Source organism: Larus michahellis, chromosome 8, assembly GCF_964199755.1.
Source record: "Larus michahellis chromosome 8, bLarMic1.1, whole genome shotgun sequence".
Lineage (NCBI taxonomy): Eukaryota > Metazoa > Chordata > Aves > Charadriiformes > Laridae > Larus > Larus michahellis.
Window position 1 is genome coordinate 47,009,701 of NC_133903.1, and position 19,035 is coordinate 47,028,735.

The 19,035-nt window shown below is 43.9% G+C and overlaps 1 protein-coding gene across 7 annotated transcripts in view; it reads left to right on the forward strand.

The window, feature by feature from the left end:
- Positions 1-18,780, forward strand: part of MAST2 (microtubule associated serine/threonine kinase 2) — a 195,115-nt gene extending 176,335 nt beyond the window's left edge. For all 7 annotated transcript variants that reach the window (XM_074596793.1, XM_074596794.1, XM_074596796.1 and 4 more), the window contains 9 exons: positions 2,219-2,328; positions 4,788-4,942; positions 5,656-5,960; positions 8,667-8,882; positions 10,680-10,906; positions 12,362-12,484; positions 13,505-13,641; positions 13,865-14,052; positions 14,760-18,780. In XM_074596793.1, coding sequence (XP_074452894.1) covers positions 2,219-2,328; positions 4,788-4,942; positions 5,656-5,960; positions 8,667-8,882; positions 10,680-10,906; positions 12,362-12,484; positions 13,505-13,641; positions 13,865-14,052; positions 14,760-16,822 — 3,524 coding nt within the window. In that variant the 3' untranslated portion in view covers positions 16,823-18,780. The remainder of the gene's footprint in view (positions 1-2,218; positions 2,329-4,787; positions 4,943-5,655; positions 5,961-8,666; positions 8,883-10,679; positions 10,907-12,361; positions 12,485-13,504; positions 13,642-13,864; positions 14,053-14,759) is intronic.
- The last annotated feature ends 255 nt before the right edge of the window (positions 18,781-19,035 follow it).

The window sequence follows — 19,035 nt, forward strand, 5'->3', positions numbered from 1 at the left end:
TTTTTGTGCCTATTTCATTTTTAAAATTTTTATGTCATTGTTAGAAATTGAATAAAACACTTGATGGAAATTGCTTTAAAAAGTTTCTGTTGAATGTCAAGTAAGGTTTCTTTGAAAGCAAGTGAATTTTAAATGAAAAAAATGTGGCTGCTGAAGTCAATTGGCCTTTCACTGGTGCCTGTGGTCCTGCCAGCCGTGGCTCCGCGGCAAGAGATGCGGCGGTTGTTATGCTGGGTTTATTACAGTACTTCCAAAACATTTGGTATATCCAACTTCCAAGAGTTTTTGAGCAATATTATCATTCCCTAGTGACCTTTTTCAGCCAATGAGTGTTTCTTTAAAAAAAAAACAAAAACAAACAAAACCCAAACGTTCAAGACACGTATATAAGGAAAATTCTTTAGCGATTTAAAGTAACTTAAATTATTTTCACCGCGAGTCTATCACCTGTTTTTTTTTTAGTATTGTTAACTGTAATGAGATGTGAAGTGCCTGTCTGGTGTGTATAAATGTCTGGGAGCTGCCGTGGTATCAGTGCTGTGTAAGATTCCTGGTATTTCCAGATAAGCACCAGACAGAGTCGGCGCTCTTGGGTGAGACGGGAGGAGCGTCACGTGAGGGATGGGGAGGTCTCTGCTCCCTACCTTTTCTCATTTGACTTGGGGAGCAGAGCAGGCGGAAAGGGCTTGGGCTTGTCACTGGTCAGGGGGGTCTTTCCCCCACTCCAGCTGCAGCACAGGATGATACTGGGCTATTTCAGTTTCCTGAGCCATGGAAATTTCTGCCCTACTTCAATGGAATCTCTTCCATCCTTCTCCCAGGGACTTGCTGACTCTGTACGAAGCACGTTTTTGCTCTACTCCTCTGTTTTATGGGGATGGAGAGAGCAGCCTGCCTCCATCCCCCCAGCTACCATGCTGCAAAAACAGAGATCCTATTTAGATAATGTGCTCCCAGTTTGGGGAAGAGGCTTTTAGGCTAGCGGTTGGATGGAGAGACAGACAGACTGAGCAATCTCCACGTGCTCGCTGCGGAGAGCAGTTTGAGTCAAGCTGTGCAGAGAGGGCAGAAGTGTGTGGTTTTTTTCATGTATTGAGGTTACATTGGTACAACATACACGTAGAAACTGAGGTGGTGATGTGTTCCCCCAGCTCGTTGGACTTACTGGACATTGAACTTGAGCTCTGGTCAGTGAAAGGGGTCAGTGACTGGGAGAGGCTCAGCACAGCAGCCGTCAGGGGATCCTGCTGGGTAAAAGCACCACGTTCTGTTCAGTGGTGCAAATCACTGGGTCTGTCAAGTAGGAGTGGTGGCAAACTCCCCCAGTGCCCAGGCGTGCTCAGCAGGTTGTCGGGGTGACTTTGATGTGAGCCCTTTATAAAGGCTGGAATTCTCATGTCAGGAAATATCTCACATAGACACTGGTAAGAGTTGGCGTTGCTGTTATAAACCCTAACGCAGAAAATTTTAGAATTTACAAAAGTAGCTTTCTGGCTGATACAGTGCAGCAAATTTGGCTCAGTATAGCTATCAGCTTTCTGTAGCCAAACTTATTAATGCCTGCCCTGCAAAATCCAGTGTGGCTGGCTTAGAAATCCAGTGCTGCAAATCTCAAAGCTCAAAATCTCTTTGGAGGCAGTTTAGATTTTTGCATTAAAAAATAGCTCTGCATATTGGCTGCTCGCCCATTTTCTTTCACAAAACCTAATCCTTTTTCTAGTGGTAGGAGGGAGAAGAGGAAATATTTTTTTTGGGGGTAAATATTTTTATTTTTTCAAGAAAGCTTGTCTGTGTGTATGCAGGACAGACTTTGTACAATCATAAAGCTGTTTACTGGAAACTGGGACAGTGAATTGTTTTCTGTGTTTCCTTCCATACAGTTGTTTGCCATAGGGAAGAAACATCCCTACCACGAAGGGTCTGCAGGATTAGACACCTGCTGACTATCTGCTGCTTTTAGAATAGGATACAGCTGATGGTGTAAGATAAATTCAGTAGGAAGGAGGTATTTTCACTGCTAATTGTACAGGATGAGCGCAACTGTCTGGATGTGTTTCAGGATTAAGGAAAATACTCTTTAAGGTTGTATGAAAGTTCCTTCTAAGTAGACAAGTAGGAATTGGTGCAAAGACTGTTCGTGGGTAAGCATGCAGAGCTTGAGGTGTGAGAGCTGCCAACGCTCCTCGCACTGATGAAATGTGCCATGTCTTGTTCACAGCCCGATCAGAACGGTACCAACACCTGGATTCAGAAGAAGAGGAGGACACTAACGATGATGATCATGTGGAAATTCGGCAGTTTTCCTCATGCTCGCCAAGGTTCAGCAAGGTAGGCGCATGCTAGCTTGTTGAAAGAAAAAATATAGTGAGGAACACAATTTCATTGCTTCGTATGGGGTAGATTTTAATCATGCAGATGATGTGTGGGAGTCGCATGGTGTTTAGTATTCACTGAGGAAAGAAAAAACTGTACGTTGTTTATTCTGTGCTAGTTTGTGGCCTGTTAGAAGGTGAGTGCAAGAATAATTGGAGAATGAGGTTTTGTATTTCTTAATGTTTCACTAATATGCAGGGTACTGCGGAGGTCTCTCCTGCATCTGATACAGTTTGATGTTTTTACTAATGACTTGGATGCTGGCGTAGGGGTTGTCCAAAGCTTATTTGCTTCGAACGGTATCGTTCTGAAAGGGTCTTCCAGTAGGTGACAAGGTGGTATTAGGATGAAAACTGATTCTGACATTTTGAAATAATGGTCTAAAATCAAAGGGATCCCATGCAGTAGGAGCACAGGTGAAGTTTGCATCTCTGCTGTTCATCGTCTCAAATACAGCCTGAAGAAAAAAAGGTGACGTTTTCAAAGAGAAGGATCTGGGTATATAGTGCATCATGAGTTAGAAGTGCCAAATTATAGAAGCAAAAAGGCAGTTACCATACTGGAATAGCACAAATATTTTTGGCAAGGCAAACGAAGAAGTCCTTTCCATCTGCTTAGCAGTAGGAAAGCCTTAGCTGGGGCACTCTATCCGGTTCTGGGCAATGTTCTTTAAAATAAACATGGACCAATAAAAGAGAGTCCAGAGGAAAGCAACAAGAATGGTCCAACATCTACAAAACATAAAGCCTAATGTGTTTCCAGATGCACAACTGCTAGAAGGAAAGTGTGGTCTTCCTGTTCTACCCAGAACTGACATGAAATCATGGGCACAAAGGAGGTATAGGATAGATAAGTAGTAGTTTCCAATGTTGAACAATGATTAAGCGCTGGCTTGGGTTGCCTGGGGAATTTGTAGAATTTCACTGGCGGCATTTAAGAACAGGTTGGAGAAACATCTGGCAGGTGATCACAAGAGAGCTGGTTCTGCTTTGAGGTGGGGAAATGGACAGGAAACCCTGAAGAGGTCCCCTCTAGCCATGCTTTCTGGGTTCAGCATGCCTCACTCAGGTCTGTGCGCGTCTCCTTCTTACTCAGGTGACCTGAAATAAGCTGGGATTACGGGCATTACAAAGGAGTACAACTCTGCTGTTAGCGTGGATAAAACAAAGTATGTTTGGGGAGGGGCAGAAGGGAGAAGAAATGCTGTTTTGAGGTCAGCCCTCTCTATAAACAGTTATTTCCCTCTTCTTGATGAGATGGGAGTAGGAATTTTACTTGCAGCCTCTGAAAGATGTTTCAGTTTTTCATGACAGTTCCTCCAAATTTCCATTACTGAAGTCAGTTTTGAAGCAGCACTTCGTTCTTCTTTGTCCTCAGCTGGGCTACAGTGGTTTAAGTAACAGTTACTGTTAATTTTATGGAGTCGCTCCTGATTTGCATCACCAAAAGTATGTTTAAAATTGGACCTGAGGATTAGTTGAGGTTTTGAAAAAGTTCTCATGAGTACATACTGCCTTTTCTCACCATGAGTATTATTCATCTGTTAGACTGAAGCTTTTCTTTAGGGTTCAGTGTTTTTGCCACAAAGAGAAAAAGTTCACTTTTAATGAATTTATTTTAAGACCGGGAAAATTATACAGCATTTGTAATGTGGGAGGCATAAAAGGCTCATTATATTTTGAAATTCTTGTCTGACAATTCAGCCATATGATTTATTAATAGTTATCTTGTTGATGCTCTGAATTTTTAATAACATTATTTTCATTAATCTCTTCTTATGTAAATTAGGTCCACAGTCAAGTGTAGTTTTAAAAGGATGGATTTTTTTGCTTAATCATTTAATTATTTAAAGACGGCTGTAAAACCAAGAAAGGCACTTTCATTAAGCTGTCAGCATTATAGTAGATTCCTTGAGGAGGGCAGGACTTTTTTGTTCTGAAATAAGCTTGGGGCAATGCTGATAGACTGATAATGAAATGGGGTCATGAGCGTGATGCCTATCACTGAATTGAATTTGTGTAGTAAGATTTCAAGATCCAGATGCTAGCCTTCAAGACTTGTGGAGCCTGCTTTAGCAATATCTCTTCTTAGATTTGAGAATCGTTAAGAACAAAAGTCAAGTAATTTCAAAAAAGTCTTAGTATTTCTGTGGTGTGCTGGGATGTTTCCAGATTAGAGATATTGGGTGCTGTTGTAGAAAAGTATCTTTCATGTTTCCAAAGCTTGGTTTTTTTCTTTCCTCCCTGGCACACTTTGAGCATGTCACATCTGCGCTGTGTTATTTAGTCAAAGAACATTGCCAAGTTCATGCTTTCAGGGAACATCTTTCATTTTGAGAAAAGATTATGCCCCCTGATCAGAAAGGCCACAGAGGTTTGTTTTCTCTGTACGGAAGGATCTTTTGCTACATGCAGGTGTACAGCAGCATGGAACGTCTTTCCATCCACGAAGAGAGGAAGACTCCACCACCAACTAAACGGAGTCTGAGCGAAGAAAAAGATGACCGGCTGGACAGCCTTGGCGGCTTGAAGAGTCGAGACCGCAGCTGGGTGATTGGGTCTCCTGAAATGTAAGTTCTGTAGAACTAAGTCTTTTGGTTTCTTATAGCAGCTGAGAAAAACTGACCTGTGCCAAAACTTTACATGACCAGTGTTAGGTCAGGAATACTTCATATGATGCATTTCTACTGGTCAAGCCTGAAGGGTGGAATAAATAGCTGAAAAGGAATGTGTAGAAGTGATACAGTCCTTAAATGTGTCTAATTAGGTACTAACACCTCCTAAATTTGTAGCAAATACTTTAAATGAACTTAAAAGGTTTCTTAAGTAAAGCTTTCATTTTTGGAAATGCTAGTTATGTTGGAGATGTACCAAGAGCAGGTTTTTCTCAAACATCAGTGAGTCCAAAGTCTGGTGTTGCCAGGCTTCTACCATTTGTCACAAATTAGAGGAACCATTAGGAAAGTTCAAAGTTTCTAAAGTTCAGAATATCCAAAAAAATCTTGTGTTCTAATAAAAATGTCAGTAAAAGATATGAATGCCCAGGATTTGGTTTTATTCCTTCCTTCCTTAGAAGCTTAACAATGGAATAATATTGGAGATCTAGACTAGGTGATGCCGCAAGCCTTTGCTGTTTTACGTCCTAATGATTTAGCGCTTAATGATAACTTCACCTTAAATTGGCTTCAGATGTCTGAGTTGGGGGCTGTGTGTTATTTTCTCTCTTTAACGTTCATTATCCCCCTAACTCAACTGAGGGGCTCTGTCTTGTTTTCTCTCTTAGATTGCGTAAGCGCTTGTCTATGTCTGAATCCTCGCACACGGAGAGTGACTCCAGCCCACCCTTGACGGTCCGACGACGCTGCTCGGGGCTTCTCGATATGCCCCGTTTTGCCATCTCTGCTGAGGACGAGGGAACTGTTCTCAAAAGGCCGCAGTCCGAGGGGATGCTCTTATCCACTGTGCAGTCGCGGGAGGGGCTGCCGGTGCCCATTCCAGAACAGCCTGTGGAGCAAGAGCTGCAGCTGGAAGCTGATGCTGGACCCACCACCCCCTCCACGACCGTCAGCAGCGCCTCAACGCTGACAGGTACGTGCTCAATGTGGTGGTGTTGTGGTCCCCAAGAAAGGCGTGTTAGCATGCAGATGTTAACTCTGTGAAACTGTGGATTTGGATGTCGAGTGATGTGAATGTCTCATGCTAAGTGGTTATTTTCATATAGTTTTGTGGCTGTGCTTGTCTTTAAGATAACGTTGGTGGTTTATTTCTTCAAAAGTACATCTTTTACTTCAGTCTTCTCACTTCAAATTGATTAAGGTTGTTTCATCCTTGAGACCCACATGATCTACGCCCACTTACAACCACTGGGTTGTGTTACGCATTAGTCGGAGCAGATCACTGCTAAGTTGGGGCTGGACAATATGGGTGTTCAGCCATACTAAAACATCCCTGCTTCCTATGATTTTATTTATTTGGAAGGCTCTAGTTTAGAGTAGAGACTTGAAATTTGCTAGGGGAGTGGGGTTTGTGTCAGGAACGTGCTACTTGCTGTCTCAGCCAAATATCCCCAAATTTAGCCAAGTTGCAGGCTTATAAAAGTGCAGCCTAAGTTTAGGAAAGTGAGTCTTAGAAGTCAGTGTTTGACTTCTCAGAAGCTTTGTCCATCCTGAGGCCTTTCTCCAGCACTGGGCTGGTCCAGCACTGGACCTTCCCTGCAATGTTGTCCTGGGCTGCTGCGGCGCAGGGCTGGGCTCTGGGGGCTGCAGTGTCTCCAGCTCCTGCCCCTTCCAGGGCACTGGGAAGGCAGAGGGCGAAGCTGCCTTTTTCTGAGTACAGAGGAGGCCAGAGCTGGGAACTGGTGGGAAGTAGTAAGGAGGAAAAAATTTGGACCAATGGAAGAGAGCGAAGAAGTTGAATTGAAGGTTGGCGAGATAATATTTGAGAAGAAAGGCATATTTAGGGGAAGAATTAGATTGTAGCGTTGAAGAACAAGGAAACAAGGACTAACTGGGTAAGAAAATAAGAAACAAGTTTATGGGGGAAACTGGGAGCAAGCAGGCAAAGCAATTGTGGATGCACTGAGGATGAAAAGGAGAGGAAAGGGGTACTGAGCAAGAAGGCAGAGTGGCAGCAAGACTGGACAAGGACAAGGTGAAGGGCATTGGGCAGATGTGATGGTGGATTGATAGCAGAAGGTGGAAATGCCTTAGAGGAGATCTGCCTCCAGACTAGAGTAAAGCCAAAGATCCCCACATATCATTATTCTTCTTCTGCAATGCAGTCTGTGAAATTTCCTCCAAAATTGTCTCATTCCCGCCTCTGTGGCTCTTCTTCCCAGAAGAGGCCTGGGGTGCTGCCATCACGAACTCCATTAACCCATGGGCAAATGTGTAGGAGCGAAGGAAGTAAGCTACCACATACTCGGGTGACAAAAGTACCATAGTGGAACCTTAGTTTCTCAATTTCATACTAAAAGCTTAGAAACACGCTATTAAAGATTGCAAGAACCACTATTATTGCAAATTTGAATATCTACAAGCTGAAACAGGCAAAAATGAAGCTTCCCTGGGCAACCTGCTCCCTAGAGCCTAATGCACTTGAGCAGTCTTTAATCTAGAGCATGGGATTCAGGGATACCATTGCTTCAGTGTCCCCAGCCTACAAAGTTAAGTCAGAGGCAGGGGACTGCAAGAAAAGAATTTCATTCCTGTCACTGTCTCGGAGTGCGCCTCTAATGCGTATCGCAGCCTTTTCACACGCAGCCTCCGATTCTGGGTTCCTCATTGTCTGGGAGCCTTATTTGAAACTTCGTGGCTGTTAAATGTTGAACTGGCATCTGGTACTGAGGTCTATGGGAATGGTGCTTTGAATTTTTATTTCCATGGTACTTCCTGCTTTACTTAGTATGCAGAGCAGTGGTGCCTACTTAAATAACGATGATCAATGTTTTGTTCTGCCTTCATTGTTCAAAATGTGGCCCTTAGGCTTTATTTATTGCACGCTGCTTAAAATTTGCTTTTGAAGACAGAATGATTAATTTCCCTCGTGGACTTGCTGTGATGCTCACCACTTTCATTTCTGAGCACCTTGTAAATTCTAATTAATGTATTTTCACAGTGCCCCTTTAAGGTATCAGATGGGGAACTGAGGCACCAAGCTTGACTACAGCATCCCCAGCCCCCAGCATCTGCTATTGTTGCATGCCCAGTCTGATTTTCAAGATTACTTTGCATTTTATATATACGTATGGCAGGTTAAGTAATTCAAGACTAAATTGCAGCGGTGCACAGAAGGGGGCAAATTAAGGTTGCCTTTGCAATCCACATTTTTACTTTCCCTGACTTTAGTACCTTAGTATTCTCTTAAAGTGGATTTTTTATGTGCAACTCCAGTAGAACCTGGCTCTTCTATTACAGGCAGTTTTAACTTTAAGATTGACAGTTCTTGCTGGTTGTAAAAATGGAGCACTTTCCATAAACCTGTTTTCATCTGTGAACGATCCCATTGAAATGGCTTGCCTGCAGAACTGCACCGCAGCTCTCGGATTCATGTAAATGCTACTGAGCAACGTGATTTCATTAGCAAGCTTTTCCAACAGAACAGAAGCCGCTAATTTTCTGTATTCAGAATAACACCGTTTCTGTAAATAAAAATTCAAGCCCTGGGGTTTCTTCTTAGGAAAATTTACTCTTGGACTTCATGTAAACATGACTTTGATTTAATGTATTTTGCCTGTAGGGGAATAGACTGTTAGGAATTCCCTGTGGTTCTAATCTGTTTTAATTTAAACTGTAGCTGGGAGCACTGCAGATTTCTCTGATCCACGCGCTCGCAGTAATAGCAATGAAGGCCCAGACTTTACCACTCCAAAAGCCATCAGCGATTTGGCAGTGCGGCGGGCACGACACAGGTTGCTCTCTGGGGAATCAGGGGAAAAACGTACCTCAAGACCTGTCAATAAAGTGATTAAATCGGCATCCGCTACTGCCTTGTCTCTCCTGATTCCCTCAGGTAAGAAATGCCTCGGGTGAGGCATTGTCAGAATCTGCAAGCACTAAACAAAAGGTCTGCAGACAGACCCTCCCCCTTCCCTCTCCTGGAATAATGCCCTCGCTGGCAGGAGGGGAGAGATCTAACTTTTACAATCGGTGTAATATTTACTGCTCAGCAGGATAATGAACGCTGCTTTGCCACAGACAGGAGCATTGTGTGTGTGGTCTGACTGCAGCTTCTGCAAATGGCAGCTGGGCCTTATTCTCTCCCCAGTTTTGTTTAAATTGGCTCCTGGCTGGTCTCTAGACAATGGTGCGGCAAGGAGGTGTAGAGACACGCAACGATTTTAACCCTCAAGGTGCAATTTTTGGGGGCCCACGTGCTAACTATAGTGTTGTCTGGGAGCTGAATGTATTTGGTGCCTTCGTGCACCGGGAAGTTTCAGTAACTCTAGGTAAACTGGTTGAGAATGAGCGTTGAAGAATTCAATAGCGAGAATAACTCACAAAGCAAGTTATGGCTGGATAGCTTACCTTGTTGGCCGGCTCTGGCTCCTTGGCAGTTCCTAATGCCAGGCGGTAACTTCCAGCGAACAGCCCGACCATGCCGAGCTGTGACAGACCGGTTCAGCAGGAGGCTCTCCCCACAAGGACTTTGTCCCTCTTTCCGGAGGATAAATCCTTGCTGTATTTCCAGGGCTGTACCTGTTCCTAGATGGGAGCAGGGAATTGCAGCTGGGCCACCAGCGCCAACCCAGCGGACCCCGCTGGCAGAGCAATGCCTGCTGCCCCTCGAGCCGGGGAGCCGGAGGCAGGAATGTGGCTGCTTCTGTGCACCGTCGTGGTGGTGCACGTTACATTTCTTGTGGTTTGGGTGTTGGTTGCTTTACAAACTACAGTCTGCCTCATGAAAATCTCTAAAATGTGTATTTAATCACCCAGCAAAGGCTCCTCCAGAGCTGCTCTCATCTGCCAGGTAAATATGCGCTGGGCGATTCGGCAGGTGTTTCTTAATGGATTAGGGATTACCTTTTACAGCTGCATTTAATATTCCTGCTCTTTGGGTTTATTTCACTGATGTTGACCAGCTTCACTTTAAAATGAGGGGTTCTGTATTTGCTTTGTGTTTTTAAAAGTGGATGTTGTTCCGCTAGCAAGCAGAGTCAGATAGTTCATCCGATAGCCCAGCCCTTGGCTCTTCGTTTGGGAAATGCGCTCTAAAATACATTTGTGATGTTGTTTTTCAGTAGCAAAGTCCCTGCAGCAGTTAATTTTTTAGGGTTAAATATTTTTGCCCCTGTGAATTTAAAGCACTACCAAAACTACCTAGGTGTAGTTGCTGTCCTGATCGCCTACTGATTTTTTTGTTGGTTTAATACTAACTGATTTTGATTTATCTCAGCACCAACGTGTAACTTGCACCAAGATCTGGAAACTATTCGATCTTTTGGAGGGGGATAATATATCATAACCTTGAAATGGGGTGTTCCAGGATTGTGCCTAGAGCAAATGCTTATGATGGGTTGTAAGTCCCTGAAAGAGGAGAAGTAAACACTGTGACCCAACCATAATTCTAGGCAAGCAGTGCTGCTGGATCAAATACACACCTCCAAATGTGCTTTTTTGGAAACACTGCCAATTTTTGTATTTTGAAGCATGAATTAGTTGAAGCTGCAGGCAAACCCAGCTCTGGTGCACACCACCAGCTTTAAGAGCGCTTGGCGAGATGGTTTCATAGCTGTTCTCTAACAAGAATTTTCTCTCTTTTGGAGGCCTGGTTTCCTAATTTTTGCCCACCTTTGTGTCATCACTGTAGATCACCACACGTGTTCTCCATTGGCCAGTCCAATGTCACCTCATTCTCTATCCTCCAACCCATCTTCGAGGGACTCCTCACCCAGCCGCGACTTTTCTCCTGCTATCGCAAACCTGAAACCACCAATCATCATCCATCGGGCTGGAAAGAAATACGGTTTCACTCTCCGTGCCATTCGCGTCTATATGGGTGACAGTGATATCTACACTGTGCATCACATGGTCTGGGTATGTCTCTGCTTTTCTCAAAGGAGTACCCTTGGGGCCAGAAATGCCTTTAGCCAGGGTTGTGGGGTTTAGCCTTAAAAATTGTGTTTTGCCACCCTGTTTTCTCGCTCCTTATTCGAACCCAAAGTTACCTTTTTGGGGTAGGGGAAACCCTTTAAAAATAAAGAAATCGATAACAGCACTTTGGGTTCTACCTGTAGCAGTTTTCAAGCCCATCACAGAACCACAGCAACCTTTCTCTCCTTCTTTCTTCCCTGGTTACATGGATCCACCTTCTTTCACCTGTAGCACATAACTTTAAAGCATGTTTCTGTGTACATACCCTTGTTTTCTTTATTGGGGTTGTTGCATGAGGGCCAGTCGTAGCTAATTTATTCAGACCTGTGTTAGCGATTACAGCCTGCTTCGGATCAGTTCAGTCTGCTGGGGTTTTCCAAGCAGTCGCTTGGAATTGATTGCGAGCCTTAAAGCATCACTGCTGCTACGCTGATTGCCATGGGATTTAGCTCTTGGCTTAGTTGTGTGCTATGCTAAAAGGTCTGGTTTCCATGTCTGTATCTCTTCCTTCCCGTTATTTCTGGTACTTGATCTCTGTGTTCCTTTTTTGTTAACGTATATGACTTCTAGGAATGATCCGTTCCCTGAAGCAGTGTTGCTTGAATTGTGTAGTTAGGGAGAACGGAGTCAGGGTAAAGGTGGTTCATTCTTTTCCTTGTATCTCTGTGTTCATTAGACAATTTGGACTTCATACGCTTTGGTCATCATTTAACACTCATTCTTACCTAGAAAAATAATCTGAAGCTGCATTTTTCCCTTGCTCCTCTCAGCTTTCCTTGAAAAATGCTGAGTTTACCAAGATACTGATTTGTAGTCTTTTCTGGCTAGAGGGAGAGTTGCAGTGTTCTCAAGTGTATCTGTCTCCTCACGGCAAAGGAGGCTTTCTGAACAGCGATGGGGAAAGGCAACGTGTCCATGGGGGAAAAAATAAAGGACGAAAAATGGAGAAAGAAATTCTGTTTGGGATAAGATGCAATAGAGGCACTCCAAAAACATGTCTGTCTTAAAAGTTTCTTGGCCTTTGCGGATTCCAGCAGGTCCATGGAAGGACACTGGATTTGGGATGGCACAGAAATTGAAAAAGATTGAATGCTTGTCTGGAAATCAAGGGTATCTAGTTAACATTCCCGAGTGCTGAAAAATTTTGGAAGTGTTTTTCTTTTGTTTTGGGAGGAGCTGGTCTCTTGATCAGCTTAACCATCCTGGCTGGCTGCCTTGGATCGGGAAGAGCACAGATTTCTGTGCTTGGCTGTGCCAGTCAGTGGTGTCTTTCAGCCTTCTTTGAAGCAGCTGATGCTGGCTGCAGCGAGGGGTGAGATGGATGGGCTTTGAGTCTGATCTGGCCAGAGATCCTGTACATTCCTCTTCTCCAATCAGTCATCCCCTTCTCGTTGCCAGCACGTGGAGGAAGGTGGGCCAGCGAACGAAGCAGGTCTGCGTGAAGGGGATCTGATAACCCATGTCAACGGGGAGCCGGTCCATGGGCTGGTGCACACGGAGGTGGTGGAGCTGATTCTGAAGGTAGGGACGCTGCTACGTTTTGGAAAATATGAGCAAGCTTGTTTAAAACGCCGTAGGTGTCTAATTGGCATTGTCTGAAATACAAGTATGTACACAGCACCTGGTCCTTGCTTTGCAAGAACTCATTGCTGTGGCTTGATCCCTAAATCTCCCAAATTTCTGCATGTAATTTAAGCTAAACTCAGATAATTTGTATAAGAAATAAGGACCCGTCAGATACATTTTTATCAGCAGTAAAGACAAAGGTTAAGAAGATTTAAGTATACCTTTCCACAAACATCACTTTAATAAACAAATACCTTAAAAAATTTTCCAAATTACTTTTATTTTTTGCCTTTAGGCTGTGCTGATGTTATGAACCTTTAATACTGCTTTCTCCAGGATTATTCCTAGTGATATTTAAAAGCAGCTTTGTAATGGTTGGTCTTAAAATTATCCAGTTAAATGACTTGCATTTTGATGCCTCCTCTGAGCTGAATCCATTTACGGAAATAAACCCCAAAGTTTTGGACCATTCCAAGAGACAGAAGTCTGTGGGACTGCAAATAGGGGAGCAATCAGAATTATCTTTTTTTAAGATGAGAGAGACGAGCCATGCTCTGTGTTGCAGATTCGTCACGATAGCTGCCTGATACGCTCACATCTGCCGTCAGTCAGAGTACTGGGAATAGGATTGGTGACAGAATATCACTTTGTTCAAGTTTCCAAGTATTACAAGTATTAAATTGAGGCAGTTGGGATCTCCATGGGAGAGGTCGGATGCTGTGTTCTATCTGCTCTGGGAAGCTTTACCTGCCAGCTGGGGTCTGAGCTAATCATTTGTGAAAGCCTGACTAAAGAGGGCTCTCTCTCAGCAATTCCTTAATAAATGATAGGTGGAAATGCAAAGGGGGAAATGGAGTTTGACAAAGGATTACAAGATGGCAGGCAGCAATCAATTAGCAGCCTACCTGCTTAGCCTCCAGATCTGCTTCGAATAGCCCCGTTTTAAGCAACGTCTCTGTGTCTTGTTTCTCACAGAGTGGAAATAAAGTGTCCATCTCCACCACACCATTTGAGAACACGTCCATCAAAGTTGGTCCAGCTCGAAAAGCCAGCTACAAATCCAAGATGGCTCGTAGGAACAAGAAGAGCAAAACTAAGGATGGTCAGGAAAGGTTCGTTTTGATGTTTCTCTGTGAAAATTAAATGGCAGCCAAGATAATGTAAGAGAGATCTTGTCAAATCAATTTGCAGATAATGCATATCAGCAGGTATGTCCTGTAGTTCTTCTTTTCCTTTTGTTTTCTTTTTGACTGTGCCATAAAATTGACTGAAATATGCCAATAAAGGTAATAGATCATTTGGGCTTGTAAACAACTTTTGAATGCTCTTCCACAGTAAGAAGAAGAGTTCTTTGTTGAGGAAGATCACTAAACAAGCATCGCTGCTTCACACCAGCCGGAGTTTATCTTCACTAAACCGCTCTCTGTCTTCTGGAGAAAGCGTGCCTGGCTCTCCAACTCACAACCTGTCTCCTCGGTCGCCAACGCAGAGTTACAGATCCACTCCCGAGTCTGTACACTCAGGTAAAAAAAGAAACAAAACAAACCAAAAAAACCAACAACGATCCACACAAACAGAAAAAAAACTTGGAGAAGATTTTTGCTTATTGATTAATTTTTGAAGTAAAATACGCAGCAGCAGGCAGCAAGTCTGTGAAATAAAATGACAGCTGTCATGTCGATTACCTTAAGGATGGATATATTCTCATTCATTGATTCATTTAAAAATGAAAATCCATACATCCTTTTAAGAATGCATTTGCTGTACTACAGCATCCTTTCACTTTGATGCAAACGTGTATTGTAAGTTGCGGTGTTTTTGTAGCAGTTTGACACATTTTCTAGATTAGTTCGGAGAAAAGGAATCAAAACAGTGTGGCAAAGTCATATTTGAAAATTGAATCAGCTGGTGGAATAAAGAGATTTGCATCTTGAGAATAGTAATGGAACACGTGGTTCATCCACTTGGAGGTTTTCTCAGGGAAAAAAAACGTTCTGATAGCAGAGTGTTTCTTACTATATTCTGGTGTTGTGTGACAATGATGTGACTTTTCCGTCAGAGGCCGTGCAATATTACCGTGTGATATTACTGCAGTGCTTTGTGGTAACATGGCATTTTGTCTTCGCTTTGCATGTCTTATTTTCAATAATTTGTTTTAATGGCCAAATATATATTAATCATCTTAGTCCTTTTTTTTTCTTTTTCTTTTTTTTTTTTCTTCTCTTTCAAGTTGGTGGCAATTCTTCCCAGAGTAGCTCTCCCAGTTCCAGTGTTCCCAATTCTCCGGCCAGCTCTGGACACATCCGACCCAGCTCTCTGCATGGACTAGCACCAAAGCTTCAAAGGCAGTACAGATCTCCAAGGCGTAAATCTGCGGGAAACATCCCTCTGTCACCGCTAGCTCACACTCCGTCACCAACCCCACAGTCCACGTCACCGCAGCGCTCCCCATCTCCTTTACCGGGACACTCAGTTGGCAGCTCCAGTATTATTCAGTCTTTTCCAGTAAAACTACACTCCTCTCCACCGCTGGTGAGACAAATTTCTCGCCCCAAAAGTGCTGAGCCCCCGAGGTCTCCTTTGCTAAAGAGAGTGCAATCGGCCGAGAAACTGGCTGCCTCGCTGTCCTCTTCTGAGAAGAAGCTGGCTTCCTCGCGTAAGCACAGCTTGGATATCTCTCACTCGGAATTTAAGAAGGAGATGCTACAGAGGGATCCCAGTCTCCAGAGCTTACAAGAATCTGCGAATGAAACAACGGGTGGCAAACTTGGGCTGGCGGAAAAAGGGATGTTGCAGAAGCCGGGTTCTCGGAAGTTGGGTGCTATTCGGCAGGACAGGGTGGAGAGGAGGGAGTCTCTGCAAAAGCAAGAGGCCATCAGAGAAGTAGATTCTTCCGAAGATGAAACGGATGATGGTTCGGAAGATAGTCAGGATGGGAGAAGACTGGACAAGCCCCCTGACGGTGGAGACCAAGGCTCAGATTCTTTTAATGAGGATAATAAGTTTTCGTCTAAATTGGAAAGCAAAGACAGTATTGAAGATGATGCCTTTCTACCTGAAGATCCAAAAGGTACAGAAGATTTGCAGAAGGGAAACAATCAACAAGCCAAGGCTGTTTCAGAGCCACTGCAAATCAGTGTGCACCCTTCCCCATCAGAGGTCCCCCCAAGAACTTCTCCAGAAAAATTAGCTAATTCAGAAAAGCCATTCCTAAGATCAGAAACAGCTGCAAAGGAACAGAAAGTGCCAGAAAACAAAACTTCTGAGTGTCTTGGTCCAAAAGACAAGTCTTCTGAAGCAATCAAAGACCTAGGGAGAGCTACAAGTACTCAAAAAACAACAGACCGCACAGAACATGTACAGTGCCCATCTATAAAACTCCTGGGACTTGAAGAAGGTGACTCTTCAGGGGCCTCGTGTGGTAAGCTTGACCTGAAAGACCCTCTGCTAACAGAAAGCAGTCAGAAAAAACAGGATTCCAAACCTCTGCTGGCACTTTCTTCGTGGTGCACGGCAAGCGTGAGCCCTCCCCTCTCGGCGAGCCCCGCGGATCGTGGTGAGAAGGATCGCAAGGAGACCCTTCAGCCTGCACAACAGCACAGCACTTCGTTTCTGTCTCCGGGAAGCGCGAGCGAAACGTCCCGAAAAAGCCCTAGTACTGAAAAGCAGCCCAGCTCGTCCCAGGCAGAGGGTGCTTCAGCCGCCAGCAAAACGAGCCCGGCAGGTCCCGTGTCCTCCACGCTCCTCGTCCCCGGTGCTTTCGAAAGAGCTCTCTCCGTGTCTCAGTTAGTGCCACTAGCTCAGAGCGTGTTAGGCCCTTTGAAGCTCAGTATATCTGTTTCCGGAGAGGTGGAAAAGAGAAAGGATTTCCCCCATTTGGGAGCCTCCTGTAAAGAAGAGAGAGATTCCAAACAAAAAAAGCAGGAAACTTCACAAGCAGGAGCGTGTCAAGAGAAAGCCAAACTATCTAGCACAGACGGTCTGACCACGAGGAGTGGGTCCTGCGCGGAGTCCTTAAACTCGGCAACGTGTCCCGTGGTGGCAAAAAAGGAGGCAGCTTTCTGCAGCGCTAAAACATCTGAAGCGTTGGGAGGTAGCTGCAAAATCACTCCGTCGAAAGAGCCGCCTCACGCTCCTGGACAAGCAGCTCTGAGAGCCTCCCCTCTGCCAGGTGGCAGCACGAGGCCCTGTAAAGAAGGGACTCCCGCGCAGGCAAAAAGCAAAGAGGTTGGAAATCAGTTAAAAATACAAGACTTTCCCCTGTCACATGATGGTGCTGTAAAGAAAACATAGCAGCATCCCCGGTACACGTGGACTGGAGCGTTCTACATTCAAAATAGAGACTGCATGTTTGAATTTTGTAATATACACTAATATAAAATAGAACTTGTGTACATCTATTTTTGGGAGGGTTTTTTTCATACTGTTTTTTGTGTTTTTTCATCCTTGCTATTCTATTTTTGTACACAGTAATGCTTGCCGTTTGAGGTCTCTTTAGAACAGGGTATCTTTAAAGCAGGGCTTAAGAAACAGTTTGTTGATTTTTATTTTCTTTTTCCCTTCCAGACCTTTCATTTTGCCCAAGTTGAGGGCCGGTTGTGCTCTTCCCTCTAATTCCACATTTATTTGAGATCCCAAAAATTCTGAGTACAAAAAAAGGCAGCTTACTTTTGAATTTCATTGAAATTCACAATTTTTTTCCTTCGAATTTACAATCCGATGTCCTTTGACAAGCAGAAGAAACTACTCTCTTGTCCGCAAGTTGTTCTGGAGCTACAAATCCTCTTCGGTGCAAGTAGAACCTCTTTGTCACCATGTGCATTCCCAGCCCTCCATGCATCCTTAGCGGATACAGAGGCGAGGGACTTGGCTGGAAGGGTCGGACAGAGAGAGAGGACTGTCATCTCTTAATACCAATTAAAATTAAGTTTTCAATGGAATTATCAGAAAGAGAAATCTCCAATCCGTAAGCTGGGTTTTTTTGGGATCGTTTTTACTTATCCTTTATGGGACACATGGCAACTTTTCCCTCTGTTTTTAAAATTTTAGTGATATTTTATCTTCCTTTCTCTGGCTTCAATTCATAACTTGCCCTGCCTCGGAATAAATGACCCCGGGAAAGGGGTGCCTTGTAGGTCGATTTTAAGGTAGAGAAATTTGTAGTCGCGTGTTCTCCAGTGTGTCTCGGGCAAAGTTATCTCAACGATAAATGACCTTTGGAGACTTTTCCTTCTCTTGGTGAGTCTAAATAGGTAGGGGTTTTAAGGTGTTCCTTAACATTTCGGAATTGGGGCTTGGGAAACTTGCTGAGTTTTCTGCATCTGCCCGTTTTAAAAACTAAAAAAACAAACCTATGAAGAGTTCTGACTCCTCGAGTTCTGTGGACAAGCTGCAAGCAGACTTCAAAACACATGTGATATTTTAAGATTTCAGCTTTGATAGCTAGACCATTTCCACTGCTGAGGTCACTTTCCATTAAAAAAAAATTACTCTTTGCTCTTAGGTTTAGACATTGCTTTGCTTTATGTGTGACCGACTCTGGATAACAGTGCTCTTTGCTGAGGAGTAGATCAGTAATAACACACCAATAAACGTGTCGAGTGGTGATACCTGTAGCACTGTAAGCCATTTCTTCATCCAATTAAAGGTTCCTCTCAATGAACACTCCCATCATTTGTCCCAGATTGTGCTCAGCTTTTATTCTAGTCTTGTCTGAGTGTATCTCCCTGCGGATCACCCGCGAGGTCTAGTATCCTGCTCACTGGCTGACTCCCTTAGAAGCAGAACTGACTGTGCAACAGTATTTCAAGCTAAAACCTGCCTCTCTTGGTCTGATTTCATGACGCCGCCTTCATTGTCTTGGCTTTTTCTGAACTTGGAAGTTCTGATTCGCTTCCCCTACATGCAAATATGGTTTCATATAGGAATATATTTTCTCCATCTCTTTCGACTTGGTTTCAGCTCAATCCACAAATCACCGAAATCTCTGGAATCTCCCCCTGCCTCTTTCTGTATAACCGTTGTTTCCCCCCATTATATACTTGATTTTGGCTGCTTGGATTTCATTTCTGGACCAAGTTTTGGTTTGGTTTGATCTTTTTTTTTTTTTATTTTATTTTTAAATCATGTTTAAATGAGCGTTTACTCCGTGCGTCTGTGTGAACATGTATGGTGTTGTTGATACACTAACCAAAGCCTCAACGCTCCCAGATAACACGTTAATAAATCTTGCTGTGACGGTGTTGAGAGCAGAGCCTGCTGCGCTGTCTCTTTGCTCTTTTTCCCGGAATTCGTAGCCTACACGTATACACTTGGTTTGCGATTATAAACCGCAGTATTTCCACTGCCTTGTCGAGGTCCTGGGTATCTCCAGCCTCTCCAAGCACTCTTGTTGATGAGCATCGTTCTGTGCTGATTTGGAGCGATAGCAAGTAAGGAACAGACTTGGCGGGATCTGGTGATTATCTGGCCGGTTTCCTCCCCGATGGGTTGATCTAATAAAAAAT